Below are 17,511 nucleotides of genomic sequence, written 5' to 3'. Positions count from 1 at the left end.
GAAACAAGCAAATGTTCTAAGAACGCTTTACTTTAAGGTAATGATTCTGTGTTTCATAAGCACAGCCAAAAACAACGTTTGGAGAGAAAAAATAATAGAAATAAACCTCCAGTACTATAATTATTATGTGGGAGTTAAATTAACATTGGGTTTTTTCCTGACATTCTGGGAACGATCTAAATTTCCAAAATAAGTTGCCAAATGTCAGCATGGAAATAGATATTGTGCTAGATACAACTACAATTGACAAAATATTGAGTTTTTATGACAATAATCTCAGCCTCTTTCCACAATCTTAGTAGATGGCATGCAAATTAAAGAGTTCCAAGAGATGCTCTGCATTCCCCAATCTATCATACTGACAGACCCATACAGATAAAGTGAGTCTGTCATATGGCGATATCTATAAGCACAATAAGCTCTCCTGCCACCTGTTACTCAAGTGTTATGTTCACAAAGGGCAACAAGTTTCTGTGAGTCAGTTATACATATAATAATTTATTCTACTTATATTAATCACAGGGTTGAAAATTTCAAAAAAACTGTATTTTTCATTCTTAAAATTACTTATGATGTATATCAATTTGTAAAAGAAAGTAAGTAAAAAACAGGGAAAATGGTTTTCACCTCTGAAATCAGACCTTCCAGTATAGTTTATATTAGTACATTTCTGTTGCTTATAACAAAATACTTGAAATTGGGTAACTTATAAAGAAAATGAAATTTATTGCTTACAGTTTCAGATGCTGGGAAGTCCAAAGTCTGGGGAACATATCCAGTGAGGGTCTTAGTGGTGGTGACAGTGACCCAGGGGTCTCACGTGGCAGAAAACAGCAGAGCACAGAGAGAAAAACTCTTTGTATGCTCTCCTTTTAAAGCCCTCAGAACCATACCTGTGGTCACCTTATTAACACATTCACAATAGCATGGTCCCACAAACTAATCAGCTCTTCAAGGCCCCCCATTTCAACCTCCATAATAGGATTTCCCACCCTCAACAGTTAAGGGGGGGATTAAGCCTCAATGAGGTTGGGGGCATTCAATCTACAGCATTCCATCCCTGACCCCCCAAACTCATTCTTTTCACACACAAATATACTTACTTCCTCCTCAAAGTCTTAACTTGTTTCAACTCAAAAGTCCAAAGTTCAAAGTCCCAGCTGTGAAATCAATATAAGTTATCTAGTTCCAAGATACAATGGTGGGACAAACATAGGGTACATATTCCCATTCAAAAAGGGAGAAAGAGGCCAAAAGAAATGTATAATAGGTCTCAAATAAGTCTGAAAAACAGCAGGGCAGGCATCAAATCTCAAAAGTGGTGAATCGTGTACCTTGACTCTATGTTCCACATCCTCTGCATGGTGGTATAGGGGTTGGGTCCCCACGTCCTCTGGCAGCACTGCTCCTATGGCTTTCCTGGTCTCAGGTGATGCTTTAGTTCTCGCAGGCTGTGTTGCACACTACCTTCACAATTCTGGGAATCTCCAGGTCAGTCCCATTCTCATGGCGCTTGATGGGTTTTCTCTGCTGCAACTCTGACCCCACATTTCCTCTTGGCATCACGCTAGCAAAGGCTCTATGTGGTGAATACACCAATATAACAGGTTTCTTCCTGAGCTCCCAGGCTTTTCCATACATCATTTGAAATCAGGGTGGAGGCTACCAAGCCTTCACAGCTCTGGCATTCTATGAGCCTACAGATCTCAGCACATGTATGCTGCCAAGGCTTTCAGATTATATTTTCCACAGCTGTACATCCAAATACCTGGGGCCTAAGGTCGGCCTGTGGCTCACTCGGTAGAGTGCGGTGCTGATGACAAATACCTGGGGCCAATTTAGCCACAGTAGGAGCAGCCAAAGCAGCTGGGGTGCTGGTGCTGGAAGCACTACCCATGGAGGGTGTCTCAGGTCTGCTCCCCAAACCATTCTGTCTCCCTAGACCTTAGGGCCTAAAATGAAAGGGGTGGCCCTAGAGGCTTTTGCAATGCCTTCAGGGCCTCTTTCCACTTCTCTTAAGAATCCTTTGATTTTGTACTAATATTCTTAGTACCACTGAATTTTTCTCCTGAAAATGCTCTCTGTTTCTCTATCACATACACAGACTGCAAATTTTCTGAATCTTAACACTCTGCTTCCCTTTTAAATTCTGGCTTTACATCATATCTTTGCCTCTATAACAGCTTAGGCTTGTTATAAGTAGCCACGTAGCTTCCTTAACACTTGCTTTGCTGCTTAGAAATTTCTTCTGCCAAATACTCTGGCTCATAACTCCTAAGTTCAAACTTCCACAAAGTCCTAGGGCATGAACAAAATGCAGCCAAGTTCCTTGTGAATTCATAGCAAGGGTGATGATCTTTGCCCAAGTTTCCAAAAATTTCATTCCCATTTACATCTGTGATCTTCTCAGAATATCCTTTACTGTCCATATTTTTATCAGCATTCTGCTGCCACCACATAATCAGTCTTTAAGAAGTTCCAAACTTTCCTCAACAGCATTTAGGTTTTTCCTAGCCTGTACTTCCAAATTCTTCCAGCCTCTCCTTAATCCCCAGTTCCAAAGCCACTTCCACATTTTCAAGTACTTTTTACAAGCAACACCCCACTTCTCTGGTACCAATTTTCTGTATTAGTCCATTTCTGTTGCTTATAACAAAATACTTGAAACTGGGTAATTTATTTAAAAAAAAATAAGTTTCAGAGGCTGGGAAGTCCAAAGTCCAGGAAACACATGTGGTGATGGTCTTAGTGGTGGTGACAGTGACCCAGGAGTCTCACATGTTAGAAATATGTGGAGCCCAGATGGAAAACTCTTTGTGTGCTCTCCTTTTAAAGCCCTCAGAACCATGCCCCTGATAACCATTATTATTCCAGTCAGTACGAATGGTCCTACATCTAATCACCTCTTCAAGGCCACCTTTCAGTTACATAATAGGATTTCCCACCCTTAACTGCTACAATGAGGGTTAAGCCTCAGTGAGGTTGGGGGACATCCAAGCCACAGTACTAGGGTACACCTAATTTGCCTAATCACAAGAATCTTCTGGACCATTATGAAAGTTTCCCAATGTCTCTGACTCTACTTGGAAAATATACAACATGAAAATTTACTTTTAATAGAAGCCCCACATGATTCTTACGATCAGACAAGTACAAAGTAGTTCAAATTTCTTACTTTGTATATGAAAAATTAAACATTAATTTTTCAGGAGACACTAATACCAGCTTTAAAAATCACCCATTTCATATAAATAAGGCCTAGGAGGAGCCCAAGAAACCACAGTCAACTACAATGTATGGTTAAAAGCAGAGAAAATTATGCCAGATGACCTGGATTTAAATCCCAGCTTTTTCTGTATGACTAATTTCTTTATCGGTAAAGAGAAGACATTATCTACTTTAAAATATTGTTATAAAGCCTAAAAATATTAACATGTCTTCAGTAAACAGAATAAAACCCATCCACCCCCACCTCTGAAAGATGTCCATGTCCTAATCCCCACCATCTGAAATTATGCTATGTTACAATGCAAAGGGTATTAAGGTTACAAATGGAATTAAGTTTGCTAATCAGCAGATCTTAAAATTTGGGAATTATCCTGAATTATATTTATTGGGTCTAACACAGAAGCAAGGGTCCATAAAATAGAAGAAGGAAACAGAAGAGTTAGTATTAGATTGATGCAATATGAGGATGACATAACCAGCCATTGCTGGCTTTGATGACAGAAGGGGACGACCATGGGCCAAGAACACAGACAGCCTCAGGAAGTTACAATAGGCAAGAAAACAGATTCTCCCCTATGGTGACCAGAAAGAAACATAGCCCTACTTTAATTTACACAGCAAGACCCATTTCAAACTTCTAATGCTTATAACTTCAAGATAGGTTTAAAACATAAATTGTGTTTTAAACCACTACATTTGTAGGAATTTGATAAAACAGCAATAGAAAACTAATACTCTACTAAAGGGTTAGCAATTAGTGGTCAATAAATGAGAAATTATATCATTTAAATTCAATATGAAAAATCAAAATCATTACTCAGTTAAAATAATAACAAATATTAAACTAAAGCTTAATTTCTGACCTTAAAAAAAATTGTGGCATGAGTAACAACTGAAATTTTAATAGTTCACACAATGATAACATGTTTAGACTATGTATTTCCTATTCTACAACACAAATAATTCCTGTAAAATCATGTAAGATAGAAAAATAAGAATTATCATTCTTATTTTGCAAAAAAGAATAGATTAACAGAAGTTTAGTAATGTTCTTAAGTCCTTAAGGCCAGTAAGAGTAAAAGCCAAGACAATGCAGATTTGACTCCAGAGCCTAAACTTCAGGCTACAGCACTACACTACCTTCTCTTTAACACTTTCCTGTGATATTAAAAAGTTAAAAAAGAAAGACAAATAATAATTTTTACAAACACAAAAATCACAATGGAAGTACATGTGCAGATAAAATAGTAAACTTTAAAAGTGAAGTATAAGCAGTGCTTTACATTTATGGTGAACAGAATGACAAAAAGATATGTAACAAATTAAGTTTGTGGTATTTGCATTGGATAAATACCTTTTAGAAAATTTATTTTCAACTACTACTTTGTATGTTATTGATTCTAGGACATCGTTCTTTGACAGATCACTGGGGGATTTATAAAATATGACTCTAGATATAAAGAATGATCTGTACTCCATAATACACTGTTTGACATGGTCCCCTTAAATTTAAAATTTCTTAATGTTGAATTTTTAGAAGAAAACATGCAACGCACTATTGTTCTTTATCTATTTTAAACTTTTCTCATATTATCATTGTGCTCTAAATGGCAACTAACAAAGTAGTTAATTTACTGGTAACATAACCCAGAATAAACTATGTCAGAAATATATAATTACTACATTACTTGATAATGTTACTTAACGTCCCTCTGAAATTTAAATAAACATCGTTACAACAATGTATACTATACTTGTCAGAGCTAGCCATATTTACCATTATAGCTGGCTTCACTTACCATTCAACTACATTGAGAACATCTTCCCTATTTGTAGTGGAAAGTCTAATTACAGTACCAAAAGAGTTGTCTACTGCATTATCATTTAATTCATTTCAAGGATTCTATTACAAGACATGCTTTAATGGTAAAGCATAATGGAGATATAAAAATGAAGAAGAAAGAGGCATAGCCATAGCACTATGCAGAGAATATACAGACCTAAACAATAGATTTCAAATATCTGAAACTCTCAGTCATGAACCGCACAGTGAGAATTTCATCTAATTTCCAATCAACTCATTTTTAAATAAAAGCAAACGGTAGAAATCTTTATTTTCAAGTACACAGTTAAACAGCAGAAACAAACACCTTCCCACTAACTTAAATGATGTCTCAAAACACGCTCGTGGAAATACAGGTAGCACAATTTTACACCAGAGTGGGTAGGAAATACCTTTGAGCTATTCAAGGAAAATATATCCACTCAGTTTAAACAACCACAACTGTGAAGTGACTAAATAAAATACTGTGTACCTTTTGATGTTATACAGTCAGGAAAACACAATATTATCTGTACTTTTTAAAAAAATAATGTTTAACCTGAGTCTAACTGAAGGAAAATAATCAGACAAATCCAAAAGGTGGAACGTTCTGAAAAACAACAGGTCTGGCTTCTTCAAAGAAAAAAAAAAAAAGGAAAAGAAGAATGTCTTAGAAAGGGTTTTACATGCTTAAAAGAGACAAAAAATATGTAACAATCAAATACTAAACTCAATGTGAATTTGAGTGAAACCAAATTGGGAATAAAAGAGTATATTGAGAAAAAGCCACAGCTTTAAAAAAGCCCTATTTTCATAGGTGGTAAGTTCTAACTACAGAAAGTATATTAGATAATATTCTAATTTTAAATTTCTTAGGTGTGTCAACAGTATTACGACTAAGAAAGACACTGACTTTATTCTTAAGAGATGGGGGATACATTATTTGCCATCACATATCATGACATTGGCAATTTAATTTCACAGTTTAGCCAAAAAAAAAGTTTGTGTGAGCATATTTATAAGGACAGCCTATAAGTAACTGTAGTTTTAAAAATTCTGAAATACAAAGTTGGAAGGAAAGTTTCCATACTATATCTCAACCTGTGTATAGAGAAAAGTACAGCTATGTGCCTTGACAAATTTTGAATATTATAAAATAATATATTTTAATAGAGAAAATACTTGGAATTGAATAAATTAAAATGAGATCAGTGGACATAATTAACACTTGACACAGTCCTTTTGTGGTGCTTCACAAATAGCTAAGAGTTTACAAACTTCAATATCTTTAACATGAGCAGAGACCTGTATCTCAGAACCCCTTTTTAAGCAATACAGCCAAGTATCTATCTGACAGTTTAAACAGAAATTTTTATCTAAGCATTCTCTAGAGATTATGCCAAGCTGGTAATCACCACTCCTTATACTTAACTCACTCCTCTCCTTACTCCATAGATTAAGTCTAAGTGACAAGCACAAATGTTGTATGAGTGAAGCAAACCAAAATCCAGCACCCCAGATTCCTCCCTCACTCTATCATCCAATCACCATGTCTATTCTACTTTACCTGAAACTTTTGGGCTCTGTCTCTTTCCTGAACTATAACAATAAATAACCTTTTAAATCATGCCTATAATCCCACTTTATGCAATGAGACCCATTTCAAACTTGTAACACCTATAATTTCATTTAATTCTCCATACTGCTGCCAATTAATCTAACTGGCAAATTTGATAAATTTTACTTCCAATATAAAAAATTTTTCTATTTGCAGCTGTTGCTGATGTGAAATTGACTTGAAATTTCTAGCTGAAAAGTTTATATGTTCTTCAACTAATATGAATGAACAAAAAGAGCTTAAATGAAAAGGTACAAGCTTTAGATATAGTCTACATCAGGAGAAATTAGATTCATTTCTAACATAAGGGGTAAGGGAAAAAAAGTTTCTTAAGTTTTTTTTTTTAATAGCCATATTAGGTAGCTTTATTCATAAAATGTAGCATTGAATTTAGACAAATATTTTTCTACTTAATTAAGCTTTTAAAATACATATAGACTGAGAGATTTTGGAATGTTTTTTCTCTGTTTCTTTAGAAAAGATACAATAGGTTTATTAATCACTGAAAATCAAGCAAAAAATGAAAACTCTTATCCTTTAATTTCTATCTTGTCACCTGTCTGTTTGATTTCTTTTGTGATATATATGATTAAGTATGCCTTCCAAAGTTAATTTAAGTCAAAGAGAAAGTTATATACAGAGCTTAACTATTACAGTGACTCCTCACTCATAGTGTCAGGCAATAAATCTTTTCAATCAAGACAAAATCAACATAATGAATATTCTTTTGATTCATGTCTTTCCCTGTTGCTATTTTTAAACTATTTGTAAAAATATTAAGCAGAGAGCGAATGAAGATCCGTCTATTCTAAAAAAATGCTAAGATGTGTAAGTTTTAAAAGATGTACTAAATTACTAACCTGTGAATAGCTTCCAAGAATAATAGGTTAAGTAATGACCATAAGGAAATTACTGAGTAATTACAACTGTGGATATCAGAAAAGGGATTTTTACATGGGGTTGTTCACTAAATGCTCTTTAAAATCGTTTCCAATTTTAAAATCCAAACAATAGATTAATAAAATGAATCAATGGATAAAATAGTACCTGAACTCACAGGCACATTACACTGGCTTCACAGTTTTTTGTTTGGATATATTTGTTAGAACAAAAATTTTGAATTTAGTTTTTAAATTGTTTTTAAAAAATAAGCCAGCACCATTTTTTAAAGATACTTGTCCAAGAAGTTTGAGAACACTGTGAATCTTACTTTTCCATTCAAAAAATACATGAATATATATATATATATATATATATATATATATATATATATATATATATATATATATATATATATATATGTAATATGATACAGTCTGAATAAACTTAACAACAATGACAAAAGGACATTGGTTTAACTGCTTGGTCCAAAATTCTCCAAATTCCTTTGACCAGAATTATCCTTCATTCTGGTGCTGGTGGAGATAACAGAGGAAAGAAAAACATGTAAAACAATTTGGAGAAATATTGCCATGTGGCACTGTTTGAAAATGTATCAAAAATACAGTTACAAAATAGCTGAAACAGAGATTATACTAATAAATGAAAAGTTATTAGAACATATTTATTCAAATAGTTAATCCATTAAATTTGTAATGAGTACTAAAACAAGCTATGAGAGAGATAATTTAATTAGAACAGTCAGAAAATTTCACTATTTTAATTAAGTTGCTACTTTAAATGCTAAGCTCTCTATGTGGTAATTATATTGTGACACCATTCTCACTCACTGTTGCTGCAGACAGACTTCCAATATTTAAACTAAAGATGTTAGGCAATGGTGATACTGCAGGATAGGAGATCCCAGCCTCTGTCCCCCACAAAAAAACACAATTAAACAGCTAGCAATGAATGAAAAAAGCTTTGGCAGAGCTCAGGAGTCCACTTAAGAAACCCTAACAACACAGTGGAGGGAAAAAGGCAAGTAAGTACACAGAAAAGGCAGGAAGAACAGTTTCATTTTGCCTGTACCATGCCATCTCTCAGGTCACCACAGCTCAGTTAAGAAAGATTTTGACTAGTGAGATCCCCTCATAGGGGAAAAGGAGAGCACGGTAAGCAATCAACTTGCCCAGTGGCATTACCTGAAAGATCTGCTTCTGTTCCACCCTACTCAGATCACTGAGAGACAAGCACAATTACCATGTTTGGGGGCAGCTCCATAGGAGGAACAAAGAAAAAAAACAGGGGCTATCAACAGCAGCCATAAGCAGAAGCAAACTCAATCCTTCTCCACAGCATCCCACTGTGCAGAAAACCACAGCAGCCTCTGCCACCAATGATTTCAACAGCCATCACATCTGCTGTGGAACACCTGAAGAGGGAGCCACCACCCCTCACATGCACCTGTAGTGGCACAACTACCACCACAAACATATTCACATGCCAGACCTAAAATGAAAAGAGATCACCTTGGTCATAACTTCCCCTTATGGGTAGGAAAAACAAGATGACCGCAGTAGCTTTTGTCACCACCACAGGTAGCAATGACCTCCAAATCTTCACCAACATTGATCTCAGCTGAGGGAGCTGGATAGAGATGTTGCCACTGCACCATCCCCAGAGGTGAACCATCACACAATATCAGGCAGACATTTATGAAACCTCCTGCAGGTGAAGCTCTTTCCCAACCAAAACCAGTCCATAAATTGTGAAATAGGTGATTACTCTCTCCAGTGTGCAGACATCAACACAAGGCTATAAAAAACACAAAGAAGCAAGGAAATATGACAGCACTAAAGGAGAACAATAATTTTCCAGTAACTGTCCCCAAAGAAATGAAGATCTACAAATGATCTGATAAAGAATTGAAAATAATCCTTGACTCAATAAACGCAAGACAAATCATTTGAAATTATCCAGTGAAAGGACAAACAGAAAAAAGAATGAAAAAGAGTGAGAAAGCCCACAGGACTTATGGGACACCATCAACTGAAAAAGTGTAAACATTACAGAAGTTTGATAAGAGAAAGAGAAAGGGGCAGAAAATTTCCCCAAATTGGAAAGCTAAACACACATCCCATTATGCCCAAAACAGATGAACACCAAGATCTTGTCACCATGACACACTATAATCAAACTTTAAAATCAAGGACTAAAATCAAGAACAAATAGAAAATTTTGAAAGCAGTAAGAGAAACGTGACACATCATATGTTAAGAGATTCCACATTAGACAATTAATGGGTATCTCAGCAGGAACCTTGCAAGCTACCAGGGAATGGAATGACATATCCAAAACAACAACAACAACAACAACAACAAAAAACCAACAAAAAAAACTGCCCTCCAAGAATACTACACCTAGCAAAATTACAATTTAAAAATAAAGGACAGATAAAGTTTTTTCAGAAAAACAAAAACCAAGAGAGTTTGTTACCACTAGATTTGTCATACAATATATACTTAAGGGAGTTCTTCAAATTTAAACAGAAACATGATAAACAACAAAGCAAAAACATATGAAAGCAAATTATCTCACTGGGGAATATAAAAGATAAAATTTAATAGGATACAAAGTGTAGAAAGACACAAACTCTGCCTACAGGAACACCAAAGTGTGTTTGGGGAGAAGCATAAAAGTATTTTGTGTGTAACTGAAATTAAGTCATTGTCAACTTAAAAGAGCAGGGTATCACTACAAAATATTTTATGTAAAACTCTACTTAACACAAAGAAAAAACCTACAAAAGTTACACAAAAGATACATAGAAAAAGAATAAAAGCAAATCACTATAAAAAAAAAACTCCCCCAAAACCCTGCCAAATAACGGAAGACAGCAGCAGAGGAAAACTGATAAAACAATTGCATGATAGACAGAGAACAATTTTTAAAATAGCAATAGTAACCAAATTACCTTAAATGTGAATGGATTAAACTCATCAAAGAAAAGGCACAGAGTGACTGAACAAATTAAAAATTAAGACTAAGTAATCAGTCTACACAAAGAATGAAAGTGAAAAGAAGGAAAAAGATACTCCATGCAAACGATAACTAAAAGAGAGCAGGGGTAGTATATTTAGATCAGAGAAACTAACTTTTAAAAGTAAAACTGTCTGTACAGAAATAGAAGGTCAATGTATAACAAAAGGGTCCATTCAACTAGAAGGTATAAAAATTATAAATATATACACACCCAACATCAGAGCACCTAAATATACAAAGCAAATATTGACAGATCTTAAGAGAGAAATTGACAGTAATTCAATACCATACTTATAATAACCTACAGAATATCCCAGACAATCAAAAAAGAGCTGATTTAAATAACACTGTAGATCAAATGGAGCTAACACAGATACTTAGAATTATTCACCCAACACATTCTTCTCAGGTACACATAAAACATTGTGAGGTCACAAAACAAGTCTTAAATAACTACAAATATCAAAATAATTCCAAGATCTTTTCCTACCACAATGCCATATGATCCAGCAATCCCACTAATCAGTATATGTTCAAAGAAAATGAGTATCAGTATCTTAAAGAGAAATCTGCACTCTCGTGTTCATTTCATCATTATTTGCAATCGACATAGAGAACCACAATGAAATAAGTCTTTAAAGAAGTTTAAATAAGAAGAAAATTCTGTCATCTTTGACACCTTGGATGAAGCTGGAGGACATTAGGCTAAGTGAAATAAGCCAGACACAGAAAGATACATACTATATTAATTCAGTTGAATGCAGAATCTCAAAAATGTCAAGTTCACAGAAGCACAGAATAAAACGGTGGTTACCAGAAGTTGGGGTAAAGAAGATATAGAAACATGTTGGTCAAGGAGTGCAAAGTTTCAGTTGTACAGGATAAATAAGTTCTGGGAATGTAATGTACCATAAAATGACAACAGTTAATACAATAGTGTCTTGTATGTTTGAAATTTTCTAAGAGGATAGTGTTTTCACCACTCACTCATACACAGAAATGGCTACGTGACATAACAGATGTTAATTACCTTGACTGTGATGTATATTTCATAATGTACGTGTATCAAGGTGTAACACAGGTTTTGACTGTCAACTATACCTCAATATAATTGGAAAAATAAAATAAAATAAACGAAAAACAATAAAACAACTTTAAGTTGTCCTACGATATCAGTTTAATCAGACTATAGGGGAAAATACAGATTTGTGCATTTACTGGTATAGATCCTGTATGCCTTTATTTCTGTCTGTACCATAATAATCATAAGTGACTATTTGGAAAAAAAGGACTTTTCCTAAGATGTGAATTCTCTTATTGCATTGCACCACGACTTCTCGACTATTTATTTAATCATCTGAAGTCAACATAACTCTGTGGAGAAAAAAATATTGAATAGTTAACACTCCGCCACCAAAAAGAGGGACTACGTGAGTTTTTGAAAGCACTTACTTAATCATTTCAAAAAGCTTTGGATCGGAGACTTTAATATTTCGTGCCATATTCCAGGAAAGATGAACCATGGGTACTAATGACTTCACACTTTGCAATCTGTTCCATTCGTACCGTTCCACTGCCAATTTATATTGACAGGCTAAGAGAAAAAAAAGCAACAGTCAAAAAGTAACTAAAATAGCAAAAGATATGAAGGTAATAATTATCACCTCTCAGACGATAACTTCAACACCAACTCTGAAAAACTCAAACACTGTAAGATTATTACATCTAATGATAATTATGGTTAAGAAGATCTTTCATGCAAACATCACTCACAATATGGATGGCTTTGTGCTAGGTTCTTTTTATGCTTTATCTCATTCCATTCTTTCAAAGTCTTCTAGATTTTCTAATCCCTATTTTGTAGATGAAGAAACTGAGTCCCTAAGAATTTTTTTTAAAACCATCCCAAAGTCAGAAAGTTAACGTGGAGTTAAGCCTTAATTCAGATCTTCCTGGACACAAAGGCTAAATTGCTTACCTTACATATATTAAATTCTCTGATATACAAGAGCTGCTCATGAGATATGCCAGATGAAATTTTAAAATTCTAAAGAATAACAACTGTGCTTCACTCCTCTGTAAAGGACTTCATTTTTAAAAACCAAACACAAGTATACTAAGTATACTAAGTATACTATACAGCACCCAAACATCAAGTATACTATTTATGGCTACAAAGAAATAAACTTATTATTTGCTGAAATCTCTGTTCATGGATTGTCATTTTTTAGCTTGAATTTTAAACTCTGTATAACAATTAAGATTTTTCCTAGGACACATACTCTTTCTCTTTTTAATAAGTTGTTTTCTAACATAAAATAATAAATATTAGAAACAGTCCTTTAAAATGTAAAATTTTTTAATGTATTAATTAAAATACCTGTAAGTGGACCAACATTCCAGGCAATGTTGTTGCACCAGCCAACAGCCTGAACCCAATGCACAGTGCCTGCATTTATCCATACCAAATCTCCTGGTCGCTGAATAAACCTATAGACAGGAACATTTGCTTCATAAAGATCCTCAAGGTTGGGCCACCAAGAACTCATTAGGAAATTCAAATTATTTCTGTAAAAAAAGAGAATAAGTAATATAAAGGACCAAGTTCTTTTATGCCTCATCAATGATGGGAAGATAATGTCAAAAGTTTAAAAAATGCTCTCAGTATTTATCTCATTAAAAATGTGCACTGAAAAGCATTACAACAAGAACTGTCTCTTTTAAAAGTGAAGACTTCAACGTGGAGGGTCAATCCTGAGGAAAAAAAATTGCAGGTGAATATTGGTTGACTTACACAAAGATCAGTTACTGTTACCTTAAACTTACTTTTCAAAAGTCTATACAGTAAAGTTTCAAGTCACATACATGAACCTCTATCATTGCTGGCACCAACACAATCAGACCAAATTACTAAGCTTTAATTTTAAAGTGACTTGGAGTTGTCTATATGGAGTCTTATTCTCTTTCATTTTTTCTCTTAAAAATGTAAAGCTTTTCTTAATATGTCTAGTAGATGATGACAAGTGAGAAATAAAAAATGGTATGTTTTCTGTAAACTTCCAAAGAATTGGAATTGATAATACAAAACAAACAAATGAAAAAGAAGAAAGGGAAAAGTTAAAAGCACAGCACAAATGTTAGCCCTATTTTACCTACATACTTTCATTATAAAACAAGCAAACTTTCTATTTAATAAAAAAGAAGAGGAAGAGAGCAAAACTAAGACAGATCAAGTAGTTTTTCAAAAGTTCTAAACAATGGTTGGTTTATACGTAGAGTCAAAAAAAAACTACAGAAATTATAAATATCAGAAGTAATGATCCTTTTGCAAAATAAGGTTGCAATAAATTGCAAAGAGGGCAATATTTCTGCAACCTAATATAAATGAAATCATTTAACTTAGTATTTTTATTTACTCCCAAGCTCAAACTTTTTGGATATCACTTGTGTTTTCCAACTATCTTTAACTTATGGATACCTCTCTGTTTGGAAAGGAGAGAAACCTAAGCACTGAAAATAACCAGTACCTACTGAAAAATAATGAACAAAAATCACTGTACTTAAGGGTAACAACACACATCTTCAGAGCTTTAAGAAATAAATCTTTCTGGACACAGTGCAAATTTCCTATATGACAATTCTCTTTCCCTTCTTAAACTACCAGTTTCCTGGTACAGGAAGTCCAGACAGAAGAAGTTTTAATTAACTTTAAACTTTAAAAGACTTCAACTTTGTTACTGAGGAAAACGTACACATTACATAGCAGAAATTGTAAAAAGTTACTATTTCTTGCCAGTAGATAAAATTTGATTAAACTACCTTCTTTTTACTATGATGCACTTTGTACCAAATAAAATATACTTTAATTAAAGACTTTCCAAAACTTTAAAGTACAAATTACTTTGTGAACTATACCTATTAATTGATTTTAAAATAAATCTCACTTGAAATGTTATGAGAATTTTGTCCCAATACTTGTCCCATATTGTAAGTATACAATACATGTATAATTTACACATTTTAATTTTTCTACTAATATCATTACCAGCACTAAAAAAATCATGCAATTTCCTTGTTATGGGACATTGATATTTTTAGGCTAAATTAAAATTTACATGACATTGCATTATTAATAAGCTATAATGGTGTTTAATTTTAGAGTTCTTCCCATTTCTAAAAACAATAATAAGACTAATTTTTTTAAACCACATTTATCAAATAAACATCAATTTTCTACACTAACATAAAAAACAATTTACTTTCTATGCTCTCAACTCATACCTATGACTGAACAGACTGGTTACATGACATCTTTTAAGTATTCCAGACAACATAAAAGATATGAAAGATTTTAAATCAAATCACTTAAAATAAAATTTCTGTTAAACAATAAGCAAAAAATGGCAGCTACATTGAGAAACCCAGCTTTGCATTTGTCCTTTACAATTTTCTTATAATTATGTTTTAAAAAGTTTAGTTCAGAAACCTACTTTTCACAGAAGTCATTCAGAACACCCCAATAATCTTCAGGTACAACAAACCATTCACAATCACCTGGACCAATATTTATGTTAACAGAACAGAAGTTGTTATTTTCTTGGTGACCTGAAAATAAAACAAAATGCAAATCACAACCACACTGTAAATTAAATGGGGAAATATACCTTTAAAACACTGAATTGTTTTGAGAGCTGAGTAAAAAATAAATGCTTAGAACAATGACTAGCACATGACATGTAATAAATGCTAACTATTATCATTGTTATTACTTCTTCCTCCATAAGCCACTCCCCAATTCTCACAAATAATATCAGAAAATTAACGAAATAAAGAGGTATTGTTTTCAAAATGTAACTGATCACTTAGCACTCTACAGCTCCTAAAACATTCCAATCTAATGTCAATATATAATGTAAATGCTAATAGCTCTTCAATCATGGGTAGATGGATATTATTGCCCATGGAACAGAGCTTTTAAAAATTAATATTAGTGATGTTAGGACACCAAGGGCAATACCATGTACCTACCCTTGTTGGAAGAGTAATAAGCATTTACACTACATACTGTATATATCATCTTAGCTTAAAGTCTATGAGCAATCTGAATTTTTTAGACCATGCTTAAAGATCATGTCAGATTACGAACTCTGTTACACCATTTCTATTTATGTAACAACGGGAATAAAACCCACATAAATGGGAATTCAAAATACTGTTTCTTTAAATTATATAGAGTGAACTAAAACATACTATATATTTCTTCCAAGGAATCCTTAAGCATGGGACACGACACTATTTAAGTACTAATGCTATGCAAAGAAGTAAAGAAATCCAAACACTTCAGACACAATGACAAAAACATAATCTTTGAAGTTTATTTTTTCCTCTGCAACTTTTTAAATGAAAAAAGACATTTTGTGATTCATTTCATTTTCATTTATTGTGAAATGTAACGTGCTTAATAATATCTACAGTTATCATCATTGTATTTATTCACTGGCAGACTTGCAAAAATACATTATCATGGGCCATTATCAATGTTCACACATTGAACATCAATTCCACAAATTTTTGTCAGAAATAGAAGCTAAATATCTTCTCTTGCCCTACCAAAAAGTTCGTCAGTGCTAGCAACGGTGAAAATTGTTTTGTTATTTTTTAGAGCTCAAGGTTGAGGAGGAAATTTTTTTTCTGAATGGGAAGAACTACTGTCAACCACTATTATTCAACACTGATTGGCCATGGAAATTTTGGTGCAGGCTTCAAATGTTTCTTAACAGAGTCAACCTAAAAATTACAAGGTAAAAAACAGGACATAAATTTTTTTTGTATCACAAGTAGAGTCAACCTGTTTTATACACTTTACTCTCTACACTGTTTACAGTTCTTTTAAAAAGCTAGATCTTTATTTCTACAAATATTTCCAACTTACTTTTTGAGCTCAAACTACAGTTCCAGCAGCATTTTCCCACCCTCAGTGCAAGTGCAGAGAAAATTTCCATATTTCAAAATCCGTATGTGTAACTGACCTTCAACTGGAAATGTTTAATCTTCAATGCAACAAAACCCAAACGTAGAGCATCAAGTAAAAAATCTGAACATGCCTGTAATTGCCTTCCAAGCAATTAATACACTTAAGAAAATATGCTCCTAGACTGATATCAATATTTGGCAGTATCAATCCATTCATGTGAAAAGACACTTTCAGGACTGGTCGGTTAGCTCACTTGGGAGACAGCATGGTGCTGTTAACACCAAGGTCACAGGTTCAGATCTCCATACCAGCCAGCCGCCAAACAAAACCAAAAAGGAAAAAACATTTTCGAACATCTCATTACAAAACAACTTTAACACATGTGCATTTGTACTCAATTCTGATGATATGAGAACACTTATTTTGATGCCCAGTGAAGTGAAATGTTATTTTTCCAAAAATAATTCTATTCTCTTTAGTAGACAGAAAAATCTGCACTTAATTTATTAAAATTCATTTTTATGTTTTTAAATAAGTACCTACAAAATATGAACTTCTTGACTTACAAAAACAAAATATTAACTATCTAGCCCTTTAAAAAAATTTTGCTAACTCTTACATTAGAAACTTCTTAAATTACATTTTTTAAAAATGAAAACTGAACAGATTAGAAAACATCAGTGCATGATATATTTTCAGTATTGCTGATAAAATTTTTATTACATAGTTTCAGTAAACTAGTTCATGATATAACATAGGCTCTTTATGTAACTGTAGTAAATACTTTGAAAAGCACTGTCAGCTTGCACTCAATGGGATAAAAACTTTATAAGTTCCTTCACTCATGTAGTGACTTAGTGCCTCTTTCCAGTTTAAATTTTTGTGATGGTTTTGTTATTTACATATAAGAAGGATTCTTTTAAAAACTGAGTAAACAATTAATAC

General features: G+C 33.4%; 1 protein-coding gene across 6 annotated transcripts in view; it reads right to left on the bottom strand.

Moving 5' to 3' along the window:
• Positions 1-17,511, bottom strand: part of LOC134368928 (lysine-specific demethylase 6A-like) — a 174,504-nt gene that overhangs the window by 19,548 nt on the left and 137,445 nt on the right. For 5 of the 6 annotated variants that reach the window (XM_063085172.1, XM_063085167.1, XM_063085168.1 and 2 more), the window contains 3 exons: positions 15,083-15,197; positions 12,973-13,160; positions 12,045-12,186 (listed from right to left, as the gene is read on the bottom strand). In XM_063085172.1, coding sequence (XP_062941242.1) covers positions 12,045-12,186; positions 12,973-13,160; positions 15,083-15,197 — 445 coding nt within the window. The remainder of the gene's footprint in view (positions 1-12,044; positions 12,187-12,972; positions 13,161-15,082; positions 15,198-17,511) is intronic. The other variant, XM_063085169.1, reaches the window with a different exon arrangement.

The sequence above is a fragment of the Cynocephalus volans genome, chromosome Y (genome assembly GCF_027409185.1).
Source record: "Cynocephalus volans isolate mCynVol1 chromosome Y, mCynVol1.pri, whole genome shotgun sequence".
NCBI lineage: Eukaryota > Metazoa > Chordata > Mammalia > Dermoptera > Cynocephalidae > Cynocephalus > Cynocephalus volans.
The sequence above is the reverse complement of the archived record's forward strand: the minus strand, read 5'-3'. Positions and strand labels throughout refer to the sequence as shown.